We start from the raw sequence: 15135 nt of genomic DNA, 5'->3' as shown, positions 1-15135 counted from the left end.
TGTTTATTTGTTTTTTATTGACAATAGGCAGACTTTCCATGTTCCCACCTGCTTGTTTTCTTTGCGCAGGGTGAAAAAAAAGGAGATCCGATGGAAGTGCGGACCCAGTGCAGACAAGGAGAATGCAGACAAGTTGAAAGCCAGGTGTAAATACAAAGGGCATGACTGGATCATACAATTACCCAGACAACCTTCAGATGCAGATAAAACCGGTTGTTAAAGGGGCGTCAGTTTGACTGCTCAGACCGGATCACAAGCCTTGCCCTCGGCCCCTCCTTGTCGATCACAATGCCACCAGGCAGGAGTGCGACAGTACGTCACACAGCTGCAACAACAACAACGTGAAGCACGAACAAGCGTGTGCAGGGGAGAACAGCCTTTCATGGTCAAACAGCATGTCTGCTTTGACTGCTGGACGATGCCTAAGTGCAAGCTGTACTAGAAGGCACCTAAAACAATGATTTAAACGTCCAAACAGCCCTCGCTGATTAGTGATGCTGGGGGTGACAGGAGCACAGAACAACATGACATGACCCCTCCTGCTTCAGCACTGATGCCACCGCATGATTTCTGCAACACAGATATTTCCTACGGCAAGCCGTTTTATAATTTATTCTTCATAAGGCACTGGTCATTAAAAATTGAACACTAGTACTTATTTTTTAGACTAGTCACTTATCTGACTGTCACTGGTTATTGTAAAGCCATTAGTTGCTAATATTTAGATATTAGCGCTATTAGAAAAAGCACTGCTTGCCAATTTCATTATGACTAGTCACTTTTCTCTTTTACTAGTAACAATTCAACAACAGCTAGTTCTTTTATTTTAGTTACTAGTATCTAATTTAAAGGCACTAGTCACTCATATTCTTATGAGGAAAATACCAAGCTGCTTATCAGCTGAACCTTATGAGGCGTCAACATATGCTGTCAGCCGGAGAACAATTTGTTTGTGGTGACAAATATGGCTTCAGCTATCTGACCTGGCTGGAATAACCTGCAAATCCCGCTGAAGTGGGCTTTCTCCCTCTTAACAGCAGCATACCAAGCCATTTCTCCTCTCTCTTACCATTCATACCGAGAGCAAGACTAACAGGTAGTACATCTTATTGCAGCCTGAGGACAGATGTCCAAGCCCATTTTGACATCAGTTGAGCCTCTCTCTCTCTCTCTCTCCTCTGGTGTCTGTTTGACTATTTGTCTCTGTCTCTTTCCTCACACTCACACTCTCTCACACTCTCTCTCTCTCTCTCTCACACACACACACACACACACACACACACACACACACACACACACACACACACACACACACACACACACACACACACACTTTGCTTAGCGTCACTGGGCTGTATTCTGCTTTCATTGCCATGGCAGGATTAGAGAACAAACAGAACATATACACAACACAGAGGCCATCAAAGAGACAGGCTGGGAGGACCAGTGTCTCCTATTCAAATAAATAAAGCAGTAAGCTGCCAGGCTTGTCTGCTCCTCCTACACACACACACACACACACCATGGTGAAATACAGGAACCTGCAGACGAGTCAAAGTTGCTCACCATGTCAATAGACACCTGTTTCAATGCCATGATGGCTAGAGAGCAGCTCAGAAAGACAAGAAGGCTTACAACATTTAAGACCTGAGGGTGTTTTTGCAACACTACTAAATCTGCCCATTGAACAATTAAAAAAAAAAATGTTTTGTGAGTTGTTCTCTTCCATGTTTTTACGTCACATCCTGCTTTGGGCAAATCTTGATAGTATGATAAGGCAGGACTTCCTGTGAGAGGCCCAGTAGCTACTACAGGAAACCACTGACAAACATCCTGCAGCTTCATCACGCTGCACCGCACCAGGCCCCATTGTGAATCTATATTAATGTTCTAGCCTATGCATTCTCCCTTCTAGAGTAGCTCCATGGGGTGATAAGGGAAGTGGTTGGAGATATCATCACAGGAAATCAGTGAGGGGGGCCAAACCAAGCTCTGGCAAATTGCTAATGACAAAAACACAATAGAAAATTGCTGGTGTTTATGTTCTCTGGGCCTTGGCAGTGGCTCGGCCCTCTCACGCGCTAAGTGCTGAGGAAAGGAGAATCTTATCTGCCTGTGTTAACCCCATCCCAGCATATACTACTCTAAAGCCAAAGTGACCACTGGCCATTGTGGGTCGGATATACGTCAACACACGGTTTGCTGCTCTGATGCAGCAGGAGGATGACGAGGTGGGATTGAATAAAGCTTAAAAGTCAAAAATGAGATTCCTTAGAATGCCGAGCAGCAGACCAGCTTTCAGATTGTCAGCACTGCTGTTGAAAATTAGACTGGCAGTGTGTTTCAGTCAGCCATCTATCTGCAAGGCGAGTAGACAGACTGCTCTGCTGAAATGTCCATCAGCAAGACTCAAAAGCCCAAACAGCATGAGGGGTATAGTTCTGTAGTTGATTTTACAATGGAGAGGGACAAGCTCAAAGTATCACTTAAGTAAGCATCACAATGTTATCATCAATAGCAAAAAAAACAAAAAAACAAAAACGGACCATTTCTCTGACATGAGCGACATGAACAATGACTGCAAAACGGTAATGATTACAATAGTCAATACACTAACATAGTCCTGGCTTTTACAGTAGTTAGACAAAAAAGCCAATACGTTCCTATTCTCTCTCCTGGCAGGTACTGGCTCTCTACCCAGTGAATTATTTCCTTCTTTCAGAGATGTTGCAACACCGTCAGTGCTGGCTCTGGAGCCCTGTGAGTTTAGGGAGATGGAGGCCTGAACGGTTAACTTGTCATTCATCTTCGCACTGGCCACAACCACACAGCCGTAGTTACACTGCGACGAGAATAGCAGGCTAATGTCATTCAGAAAACAGCTCAGAGAGGGGAAAAAAAGAACCCTGTTACATCATAGATTCTCAAAGACTGCTGGAGTTAAACTCTGTCAAACAAAAATCATCAAATGGTATATACGTTGTCAAATGGATTATATCAAACAGCCCAAGGAAAGGATTTATGTGTGAAGAGAAAAGGGAATAGCGGATAGGAGAGTGTGACCATGGCTGTCCTAGTGTCCATGCATGGCTTTTTCCTGTGTGTGTGTGTGTGTGTGTGGGGGGGGGGGGGGGGTATCAATCTCCAGCTCTGTCTAAACACTGTATATTCTCAGCAGACCCCGCGGAGCCCAGAACGATGTTTACAGGCGGCTGAGGTTATATTTTTCTTCGTCCAGTTTACTATGCAGTTTGATTGTGGCTTTGTTTTTCCATCTTTTGTATTTCTTAGTTTTCACCTCACCGGCACAATGTTATCTTTTTTCTTTTTTTTATTCACGGTTTTATCAGTTTTAAACGTGTGCAAACAAATGAAGACTATACACTATATTTGGGCTCACAGCAGTGCTGGCTAGCCTAGCATCCTGGAACTGCTGAGAATGCAGATTCCTTAATGATCAGCCTGTAAGAGCGCACAAGACTGTGATCATATCTTCACTGTTGTCAGACTCGTGAGGTACAGAGAACGACATCGCATAACATTACACGAAGCGTCAATGAAGGGTGTTGCTGGTTAGGCTGAACTCACATGTTGCTATTTAGAGCCCGTTTCCTAGAAACCCCAGCATCCTCTCTCGCTGCTTTTCCTCCCTCCAAGGCAAAGCAGCAGTGTTTTCAATATTTTAAATTGAACTCCAAACATTGCATACCCTGTGAGCAAACCCATAATTCTCAATATCCTACAGTAAGAGGCTTACACTCCAATTACAATTGTGAATCATTTATTTGGAGAAAATTAATTAGATTTTCTCACAACGGTAAACCCTACACTCCCAAAATATACCATCTCCTCTGATAAGAAGATGTTCATCATCTAATGGCTGAGACAAGGCAGGGTCACAGAGGTCTATTGTCACAGGCAGGCAGTCTTTTTATACAAGCTAGGGAATCCAGCTCTGCCTGTCATAGTGGACATGGCTGTTCTTTACTTGGGGCTTGGAAAAACTTTTCCGTTCTCCTGCTGTCTCTGGCTGTTTATTCTTAATAAGTTCTGCCTCACTTTAAAAATTGATCACTTGCATAAAGGGACATTTCCATGTGTTGGTTGTGTTTAAGCCATTGCAATTGAGACATGGATTACTGAACTCTCCAGCCAATAAATACTCCCAACCATAATAAACAACCCCAATACAATGTGATTTGACCAAATTGTGTAATAAACCAGGAGAGTCTCGGTGTGATCCAGCAGAATCGGTCTATTTATTGGAGTTATATATCATAAAGGAATACTCTTGATGAAGAGAAACTTTAAGGACAACTTAGCAACTGTTTCTGCTTATGATAACAGTCTAAGATATCAAAGTTTAGCTTATGCATAAACAGAAACTAGGAGATTCCATTACTTTATGTAAACAGCTATATTTCTCTGGAAACACAAAGGACACACAAAACTGAGTTAGACAACAGCACAGCACCAGCACTGCAATGAGAAGAACAGTGAATCATACACTGAGGGCCAATCCTTTAGCACTAGCATAGCTCTCCATTTGGCCATTCCCTATGAAACAGACCATTAAGATGAGTTAATTCGCATTCTTATGTGGGAATTCTTTTAAACATCTCTGGGAGCAGCTACAAGATCCATGGCTGAGGTAATTCAACATTGTGAGACCACTCAAGAGGTAAAGCAAGGTTTGCTTTTGCAGAGAGCGGCCGGGAACACCTCAAGTGCTTCCTTCCATTGAGTGCTACTCTGAGCCACTCGGGCTGTGGCAGGCTCTCTATGGCCTTTAGTACTGGGTTGCCTTGGCAGCTGGAGCTGCTCCAGGACTCTGTGGTCTGCGCTGATAAGAAGGAGGAAGCCACTGTACCCATAGAGCACCCTGGACTTTAAACTTGCATTCCCTCTCTCCGAATATGATCCCTCCTATTCTACCCCGAACAACCATTCTACCTCCACAAAACCAATGCAGGCTCCTTTTCAGTTGATTGAAGAAAGTAAAACCTTAATCTTTGGCAACACATTGCTTTTTCCCCCCCCTCCACTCACAGCAGTTTGATCTAGGATTATAAAGATTTAAAGTCCACGCTTCAAGTCTAAACCGACCAACACTGACAGGAGAAGGTTGGAACATTCCATAAGGAAAGCTGAGAGCATCACTGGCAGTAATAGCAGCAGAGAAGAAACAATACCTTCCCCTATGTATGCAATGTGTAAGCACCCTCCTCTTCAAACCAGACAAACAGGCCCTTAAGAGAGAATGGGGAAGAGAGAAAGATAGAGGGGGGATTCACAGCTTATAGTCTTTGTTACATAACCACCATCATGTCTGTTTGGATAAAAAGACGTCTTGGCGATTCTATTTTGAGAAACTGACACCGCTTACATTCCGAAATGCCTCCAATCCATTCCTCTCACACCAAGAACGTGGTCCCCTGTATACACAGACAAAGACCTGCCGACTAGCGATGCCAGACGGGAAATGTTCAAGTATTGTACCAGAGGCTTAAAATGATCATATTTTGAGGAAATTATCGTACGCGGTGAGTCATAACCAAGAGAATAAATAGGCGTAAATGTGTAATTTCAGAAAACACGTTTATTTAGGCAAACAACTTTCTATCTCTTATGCAAACTCTCTTTAAATGAGCGACACAGCTTGAAAGTACACTGATTGAATCCCAATTGTATCCGGCTGATTACCCCTCTCTTCCGAGCCATCCCAGTCGCTGCTCTACCCCCTCTGCCAATCCGGGGAGGGTTGCAGACTACCACACGCCTCCTCTGACACATGTGGAGTCACCAGCTGCTTCTTTTCACCTGACAGTGAGGAGTTTTGCCAGGGGGAAGTAGAGCGTGGGAGGATCACACTATTCCCCGCAGTTCCCCCTCCCCCTGAACAGGTGCCCCGATCAACCAGAGGAGGCACTAGTGCAGCGACCAGGACACACACACCCACATCCGGCTTCCCACCCACAGACACAGCCAATTGTGTCTGTAGGGATGCCCGACCAAGCCGCAGGTAACACGGGGAATCTGGCAATCCCCATGTTGGTAGGCAACAGAATAGACTGCCACGCCACCCGGACGCCCTACAGTGATGGTATTTTAACTGCACATATAGGTCTATGTTCCTCTCCATTTGAAAAGCTCATTTTAAATTGTAATATTATAAAGATAACTGTACTGCACTGGGTAAATATCGTACTGGCCCTTAAGTTACTGCATTCAATATAAAATACCTAAATTTTCCGATTTGTAAAGAGGATTTGATTAATAGTTAACAACAGCTGTGCTCATGAGTCATGTTCATCATCACAACAAGCATGATGATTGGCTGAATTGACGTCACATGAGAAGAGATGCGTAAACAGACATAGGACTCAGGTACCGAGGTGGCGCCTTGAAAGGGTAAACCAATAACCAAGGCTGTTAGAGGGCAGAGCACGTACAACAGAGAACTATATTTTACTATCCTGGTCGTGTCGGAAAATGAATTAAAATGAGATAGCCTAGATCGATGACAACTATTAATACTAAGTGTCACCAAAGTATCAAAGTATCGTGCATTATGGGACTTTTGGCATTATTGATTGATCATACAGAGGGCAAAATTATCGTACAAATATGATAATTATCGTACATCTGGCAACGCTGATGCCCACACACACACACACACACACACACACACTGAACACCTTCATGGTTTATGTTCCTTGCCATGTACGGGGATAAATGAACAGTGGATGACTCACAGGTGTGTTTATAGTGTGTGGGAGGGAGACAGAGAGAATGAACTCCTGTTGCTAATGTGCTGTCATCATTCCACTGTTTTGCACACAGCCAAAAGACATTGGCCACTGCTGATCCCAGAGACAGGCGTCGGGGTGCTGCTGGCCTGGCTAAGCGACAGCCTCCCTGCTGACTTATGAGGCTCTGATCCGTCACAGGGGAAGCCTACATTACACAAGTCCAGGAGCTAGGTTCACACAAGGTTCAGGCAGGGCAGAGGCGAGTGGTGCTTCTGTCCCGTTGATGGGGAAACTAGAAATTTGACATTAGCCCAATGCCCTGCCAAATAGAATGAAAAATTTGCTCGGAAGTGTCAGATAACATAATTCAAGAGAGGCAACGGCCAGTGTCGTCATACATCACCCCTCTCTTTCCTCTGAGAACGGAGAGGAAAGAGAGAGTTGTTGCAGGCACTAATACTCTGACATCTTCATCTGACTCCATTACAATGTACAGGAGGAAACCAAAATATTTGTTGGATGTAGGAGGCTTGGAATCCATAGAAAAAATGTAGCCTATTATTATTATAAACAAGTCAACAGAAAAAATGGGGGAAACTGAGCGAGAGAGAACAAGGGAGCAGGGTCGAACAAATGACATGCACCTGATTTGAACCCACGACAGAGTGAATACACAGTAAGCATCTCAGTCTGTTCAGCGACCAGGAAGCAGCCTTTTAGCTTCAAGCAGAACAAGGCCGTCAATGAGAGAGGTCCTACCTTGCATGCAGCCCTCTATCCTGTGGACAAGCTGGTAGGATTTGCAGCGGTCCAGTAGGGTCCGGATGGCAGGGAGGGGGTCCAGGACAATGGTCTCAGGGTGGGCATCAATGTAGTCCTGCAGAACACACATACGCGCCCACACATATACACACACATGCACTAGATATAATGCTGAACAAATACACTCAGCTGCAAACACTGAGCTGAAGAAGGGTCAATATATGCCCACATGGTGTGTGTGTGTGTGTGTGTGTGTGTGTGTCCACCAGGTCTATGTACCGAATAGTTATAAGCTTCATTCCTAACATTGACATTTGAATTCTAAAATCAACATTTGAACGTTGCACAGGCTATCCCATCTTCTCTGCGGTTCGGACCAAAGATGGCCACCGATCCAAAGATGGTGACCAAAACATTACAGCTATCAAGCAGCTTTCCAGTCGAGCTAGCCCCTTGCCTACCAAGGTGAGTTTTTCCTCCTTTTACTTCAAGGCACAGTGATATTAAATTAAATTAATTAAGTTTCCTTTATTAATCCCCTTGGGGAAATTCAGTTACTGCAAATTAACCCATCCCAGCTGTGATCTGTGTAGCTAGGAGCAGTGGGCTGCCGCCTTGATGCTGCGCCCGGGGACCAACTCCAGTTCTTTTCCCATTACCTTGGTCAGGGGCACAGATAGGAGTATAAACCCTAACATGCATGTTTCTTTTGATGGTGGGGGAAATTGGCACCCGGAGAAAACCCACTGCAGACATAGGGAGAACACGCAACTCTACACAGAGGACAACCTGGGATGACCCCCAAAGGTTGGACAACCCCAGGGTTCGAACCCAGGACCTTCTTGCTGTGAGGCAACAGTACTAACCACTGGGCCACCGAGCTGCCCTATTGGCATTCTCTCTGCTTCTTCACCCGGCCCTGGCGTTGTTTTTTCTCTGTCAACCCCTGTGATCGGCTCACCGGAGGACGAAGCAAGAGAAGCAGCTAGGTCGCTGTTGGCTTTAGCCACGAGTCGGCCCTTCATCCACGAGTCGGCCCATTGTAATGCTCCCCATCGAACCGACTGCACTGCCACTCACGGTGCACCACTCAACATGGGTGAAGCACAGTTGCATAATGATCCAAACCGGCAGTTGTGTCACAACTGAAACCAGCGATTGGCTTCATATGCAAATTACCGTGACCATTAATTAGAGTTACAAAGGCCATGTGTGCAGAGGATTGGGGAATAGTTGCAATAATAGCAGTATAAGATGGCGACAGATGTACTCTTAGCCCTCCTCCTCGGTTCAGGGATGGTCATTCCCTCTTCACATAGATGGCCTACCTGACTCCCCGTTTAAACCAACATTCCTCCCCATCAAGGATGTACACATCCTCATCCTTGAAAGAGTGGCCACTGGCCTGTAGATGGGTGTAGACCGCGGTGTCCTGGCCTGACAAGGTAGCTCTCGTGTTGTGCCATCCTCTTGACCAGAGTCTGTTTGGTTTCCCCGATGTACAATTCATGGCAATCTTCCCGGCACTTAGCAGCGGACACTATATTGCTCTGTTTATATGACTAACTCAGTGACCTGTAACATCTCTTAAGTTTCTGGCATCTATTCTTACCCCGTTGGTAAAAAGTAGTACTCAACATTACATTCAGAACACTATGGATTTTGTGGATAAGGTGAGGGACATTGTTATGGAGATGGATGAAACAATAGTCTCTTATGATATTACATCCCTCTTCACGTGCGTTCCTGTTGCTAAAACAGTGGAGGTAGTCTCTATGAAATTACAGGACGACCCCACCCTCAAGGGGGACCTCATCTTCAGTCAACTGAGAAGTTGGCTGTGCCAAGCCCTTGGCGGGTTGTTGCAGTATGGTACAAGACCCTCAGGTGGGGCAGTGCTCGACCGTTGGACTGCTGTTGTGGGGCAGAACGGTATGAGACCCTCAGAGGGGACAGTACTCGACTGTTGGACTGTTGCTGTGTAGGATGTGATGTTGGCTGGTGTTTGACTAGTGTCAGTTGGGCCCAGCCGAGATTACGTTCATCTGTAATGGCCTTTGCCTTAGGTGTGAACCAATGTTGAAGCCCGTTAGAGGGCGGAGCGCACATGACATAGACATAGTGGTTATCCTGGATGTAACTCCAGTTCTATGAGTACATGCGTAGCCCTCTAACTTCTGACCCAGCTGGTCCCAGTCTTTGTTCCTGAATTCAAAGTGAGATGAGCTGCCAGGATTCTGGAATTTTATTGGTGGTTGAGCACTGTCTGGCTCCTACCACTTGATTGGGCTGTGAGGGAAAAGATCTGTCTCAGGTGCCGAGGCAGAGCCTCGAGGGGTAAAACAATAGCAAAGCTTGATAGAGGGCTATGCACATACTCATAGAACTGGAGTTACATCCAGGGTAACTGCAATTTTTTTTCCAAGGCAGAATTCATTATGAGCAAAGCTAGAAGCTCACTTCAACCAGACCATGTCAACAAGCTGATATTCCTGACCCACAACATGAAAGTTAGCAAGTCCTAGACCACTGGGACCCGCCCTTTGCACAATGAGTGTCGGTCACATCGACTGTTAAGATTTTGAGTAAAAAAAAAAAAAATTAAATGCAAACACTTTAATTTGAAATGTTCTGATTTTATTACCATGTCTGTCATAGTATAATGTTGCTATAAACCTAAGGGTGTGATTATCATTTCATAATTTTATGCCCTTATTGGATTAGCCTATGTATTTATGTTGACAAAACTGACGATTTATATTAATTAAAGAAAGTTCCATCCATCCATTCATTATCCAAACTGCTTATCCTGCTCTCAGGGTCGCGGGGATGCTGGAGGCTATCCCAGCAGTCATTGGGCGGCAGGCGGGGAGACACCCTGGACAGGCCGCCAGGGCATCACAGAGCAATTAAAGAAAGTTGACTTAATAAAAAAATACTAACTAATTTTATCTGGTGAATCGTTTTATTCAAATTGAGGATTTTGTTTGAGGATTTTTTGATGACATCATAAAATATGATGACACATTCGAAACTTCATTGGAAAACCTCAATAGAAAATTTCGCATGTAAAAAAAAAACCATTCAGTACAACCCTAGTTACATCATTATATCACTTTGTGGCTGATGGTCAGGTCAGCACAAGGTTTGTCATTTTATGTAAACCCTCCCTCCCCCAACCCAAATGTTCTCCTGTCAACTGTACTTTTGCTCTCTGACCCTCCTCCATCTTCCTGTCTTTGCAGCCCAACATATTTCCATACGGGCTCTGAGGATCCCTACCAGCCTCTATATCCCTGACATCCAAGCAGTGTCAGGTGGAGCATGCGGGTCTCCACGTTATACAAACAGCTTGTTAATCACCACAGCTCCACCGTCTTGCATACTTGCTGGAAATAAAATACAGTGCACGCACAAGTGCTGTGATGTCTGACAGGTACACACACAGACATTCTTTGTTGCCTGGTTTGTAACGTAATGTCTCTTCCTTGGGATGGGTGATCCATCTGTAGGATTTTGGCCTGGGCAGCCGCAGCCCTGAACAACACGGTGGAGCGGTGATGTAAGAAAAACATGTTGACATCAACCATGGCTGCATTAACTTGCTATGGGGCCCCTACCAACCCAACTAATAGTCTATTCTCTGTATGCTGTGCGCGTACAAAGAGTAGATATGGGCCCTTCTTATGGCCCCTATTAATTCATTTGATATTGTGTTTAAATGGTGCATATTTCCCATATCAATTTGCATTCAATCGGATTACCACTAATCGATTAATCAACCGATCGTTTCAGCACTATCGTGTAAACTTATTGTCATCTGGAAGCATGGTAGACTGACACAAAGCATGAAAGGTACTTACAAATATTATCATAGTATTATTTGACCCAGGTCTGCTGAGCACATAGTTCAACCTTAAGGCAACTATTAGGCCATTAGAGTGCATGCCCTGGCCTGACGTTGGTTTTGAATGGAGAACTGGTACACCTCACAAAGGATGCTATCATTATTATCAGTATCTTCCTAGTAAGATGTACTCACAGACAACAGTTATGTTTAGAGATTAACAAAGAGATCTATCTATTAACAGGTGAGCTATATTAATAAAGTGACTCCCTCAGAAGCTGGTGGCCTCCTCCACTCCTGCCTGAAGTCAGGCTGTTTGGTATGCGTGAGTCTATACAGGCTTGCGTTCATGTTGGGTGAGGCATCAGTTGGCTGTGAAGGTCAAAGTTCACTTTTAGTTTTCCTTGGAGGAAACCTGCCCGTGACTGGGAACAGGCTGTATAGTTGCTTTGTGGTGTGAGCCAGCTGAAGAGACTGAGTCACGATACAGCCTGAAGAGGGGCACCAAATTTAATCAATGGTCACTGGCAAGTAGCCTCTAATAACCAATAAATGCCAGATGTCTTATAAAGGGGTGGGATTAAATGAATGACTCAATCAGTCCTACACTAAATGTTTGAGCCTGTGATATATTGAGGACATATGATGACATATCAGTAGTTTCAGCTTCTTGAATGTCACTGGTTAAGTAAATTCCTTCCTATGTTTTTGAGAAAGAAGCATAAATCACATTTTTATTTCCCTTATTTCTAGGAAAAACAGATTAAGGACATAGGGGAGATGTGTGGGAAAGCACTGATGTTACTGTATTAGCTCACGCTTGTTGCTAAAGGGATCTTGGGAATGTATACTTCTGTGAAAAGTCAAGTTTATTTGCAGAGCACTTGAAACAACGAGATTTCAAAGAATACTGCACAGAAAATAGTGTATGAAATTTGTCCACCCCAAATGACTCAATCACACAAATACCAGTGGAGCCAAGACAAAATTAGAAATCACATACCCATTCGTTGTCAGAAAAAAGATTTTTCAAATAATTGTTAAACTTCCTGAAGCTATTTATAATCTGGGAAAGGACAAGAAAATTGTTTATGGAGACATACGTAGAAATGTCCTCTTAGTCTCCAAGCCTCTGTGGGGGACAGGACTTAATATCATTTAATATACAAGACTTTTTTAGGTTTTTTTTAGGGAGTTGTTCCTTATCCAGTGCGAGGGTCTAAGGACAGGATGTTGTGTTGCTGCAAAGCCCACTAAGGCAAATTTGTGATAATGGGCTATACAAATAAAATTGACTTGACTTGAGTTGACTTTTTTTACTGACAGCTGAACAGGACAATGTGATGCCAACCAACATGCTGTTGTAGTTGTGCAATCACACAATCTGCTCTTGCATATTATACTATACATTATTTCCCCCTCCCTGTTAAGTATCTGAAACATGGTAGGGAGACAAAGGGGAGTCTTCGTAAATAGGCTGCAATTTCTAATAAGCCAGTATTGGCTAATTTTGAAGTAAGACCCAGTTTATTAAACCTTGTTGTCTCTACATGCAAAATAGGTATGGAAATGGTCTTTATCTTTTGAGGTATTGTCACATTTTTGCACAAGAAATACAAATACATTTATCTCTCACACCTCGATTCAAGTACTTCTTTTCCGAGTTAATGTCTCTTCCGCCAATCCTGAAATTCTACCATCATCAACAAACATGGCAGTCCACAAAGCAACATGAAAATTGTGCGGGTGAGCAAAGAAGCCCAAATGGAGATCTATGTCTTCGATCCCTATTTACTGAACGTTACCACTTCGTTCAAACTTAAAGAGTAAAGTACCCATTCATTTTTAACCGGTTTCCACCTACTCAAATTGTGAAAAAGTATAAAAAACAGCGTAGATGTAGATGACAGTGATGGTGGTGTAGGTTAGACTTTTTTCTTTTTTTAATTTCCCCCCCTTTTTTCGCCCCATTTGTATTACTCCACTCTTCCGAGTCGTCCCAGTCACTGCTCCACCCCCTCTGCCGATCAGAGGAGGGCTGCAGACTACCACATGCCTCCTTCGATACATGTGGAGTCACCAGCCACTTCTTTTCACCTGACAGTGAGGAGTTTCACCAGGGGGACGTAGTGCATGGGAGGATCACACTATTCCCCCCAGTTCCCCCTCCCCCCTGAACAGGCGCCCCGACTGACCAGAGGAGGTGCTAGTGCAACGACCAGGACACAAACCACATCCAGCTTCCCACCCACAGACACGGCCAATTGTGTCTGTAGGGATGCCTTACCAAGCCGAAGGTAACACGGGGATTCGAACTGGCAATCCCCGTGTTGGAAGGCAATGGAGTAGACCGCCACGCCACCCGGATGCCCCTTGTCAAAGTTTCTCACAAGTCGACCCATTGAGTTAAGCTGGCTGATACCGATGTGTCGTCTTTCTATTCGCCATTAGTATAACCCATTACTCCACGTGTTGCCTACATCACAGGTGTCTTTGATAACCCACATTAAAAGGTCATAGAAACTGAATTCACTTCCCAGATGCATAATTATGACCATTAATTTGTGATAAAAACTTTATGATGACCATTTGCTGCTCAGCAGACGTCAACTAGGAGGGTGCGTCAGACGACATGAGACATAAGCAATTCCTCATGGTAGGTTACCTGCAACAGTTACAAAAACCTTGAACAGTAGCAACATAAGCGGTATACAACCTTATTTACATGAACTGGAGGGACCTAAAATCAAAGTGTAGCCAGGTTACATTCTGCCCAATCCACGCTCTGGCCAAAAGGTTTTACAATGGTGAGTTTTGTCATGCATCAAGGCTCAAACAGGCCAATGCTAGGCTGAACAGTGAAAGTCTGCTAGATGTTTATAGCAACTGGCTTTCTAGTCACAGCATAAAGAGTAGCTCTCAATATTTGAATAGGGCTCGTGTATGTAGATATTGTATAAAATGCATGTGTTTCATCTTAAATGTAGTATAGAGCAGATGAACCAGCTCTCATATTCCAATTTATTGCTTGAGTGGAAAGCAGGCTTGACTTAGCCCAGACCACGGCTCTCCAGAAATGCAATCCCTTTTTGTGAATGACTGTTTTTCTGAAATACAAATATAGTGTTTTTGTGTGCAATCAGGGAAGGAGGAACATCTAGGCATAATTTTTGCAAGCAAAGAGTGGCAACAGTAGATCCAATGACAGAGAGGGTGGAGAGGGTAAACATTACTGACAGAAATGATTTCACTGGTTTTTTGGGGTGAAGTGATGTGCATTTCTTGCATATTTTTGCAAGACTAAATTTTAAAAACTTTTGGGAATTTATGAAAGCTTAACTTTATTAAAAACAAACCAGAAATAATTTACAGATTTCATTTTCATGGACCTTTAAATCTGCCATTTAGAGGGGTTGTTCATAATGTGCTTTTTCCTACAGATAGAAAAAAATGTAAACTTTCACCCTCAATTCCACCGTAATCTATCAAGAACAGCTCCATTGGCCTATACCAACATGTTTTCAGCTCAAAGAAAATATAAAAAAGGCTTCCTAACCCTTTAAAGGACCGATCATGACATAATCCCAAGGACTGTATTTATGACACGTTACATATATCACTGCTGTACATCACTTTATTGGCTAACTGGTGGCATCACAACCAAAATCCCTTCTCATGTAACTGGCATCACTTATTGATTGCACCTTTATATGCACTTTGCACTGATGTATTTTATGATCATTTTATTATTGTAACTTGTATTTATTGTCTTAT

The 15135-nt window shown here is 43.8% G+C and overlaps 1 protein-coding gene across 2 annotated transcripts in view; it reads right to left on the bottom strand.

Moving 5' to 3' along the window:
- itpk1b (inositol-tetrakisphosphate 1-kinase b) overlaps positions 1–15135 on the bottom strand; it is a 42365-nt gene that overhangs the window by 8150 nt on the left and 19080 nt on the right. For both annotated transcript variants that reach the window (XM_056295653.1, XM_056295652.1), the window contains exon 5: positions 7512–7629. In XM_056295653.1, coding sequence (XP_056151628.1) covers positions 7512–7629 — 118 coding nt within the window. The remainder of the gene's footprint in view (positions 1–7511; positions 7630–15135) is intronic.

Source organism: Lampris incognitus, chromosome 16, assembly GCF_029633865.1.
Source record: "Lampris incognitus isolate fLamInc1 chromosome 16, fLamInc1.hap2, whole genome shotgun sequence".
NCBI classification, from domain to species: domain Eukaryota; kingdom Metazoa; phylum Chordata; class Actinopteri; order Lampriformes; family Lampridae; genus Lampris; species Lampris incognitus.
The sequence above is the reverse complement of the archived record's forward strand: the minus strand, read 5'-3'. Positions and strand labels throughout refer to the sequence as shown.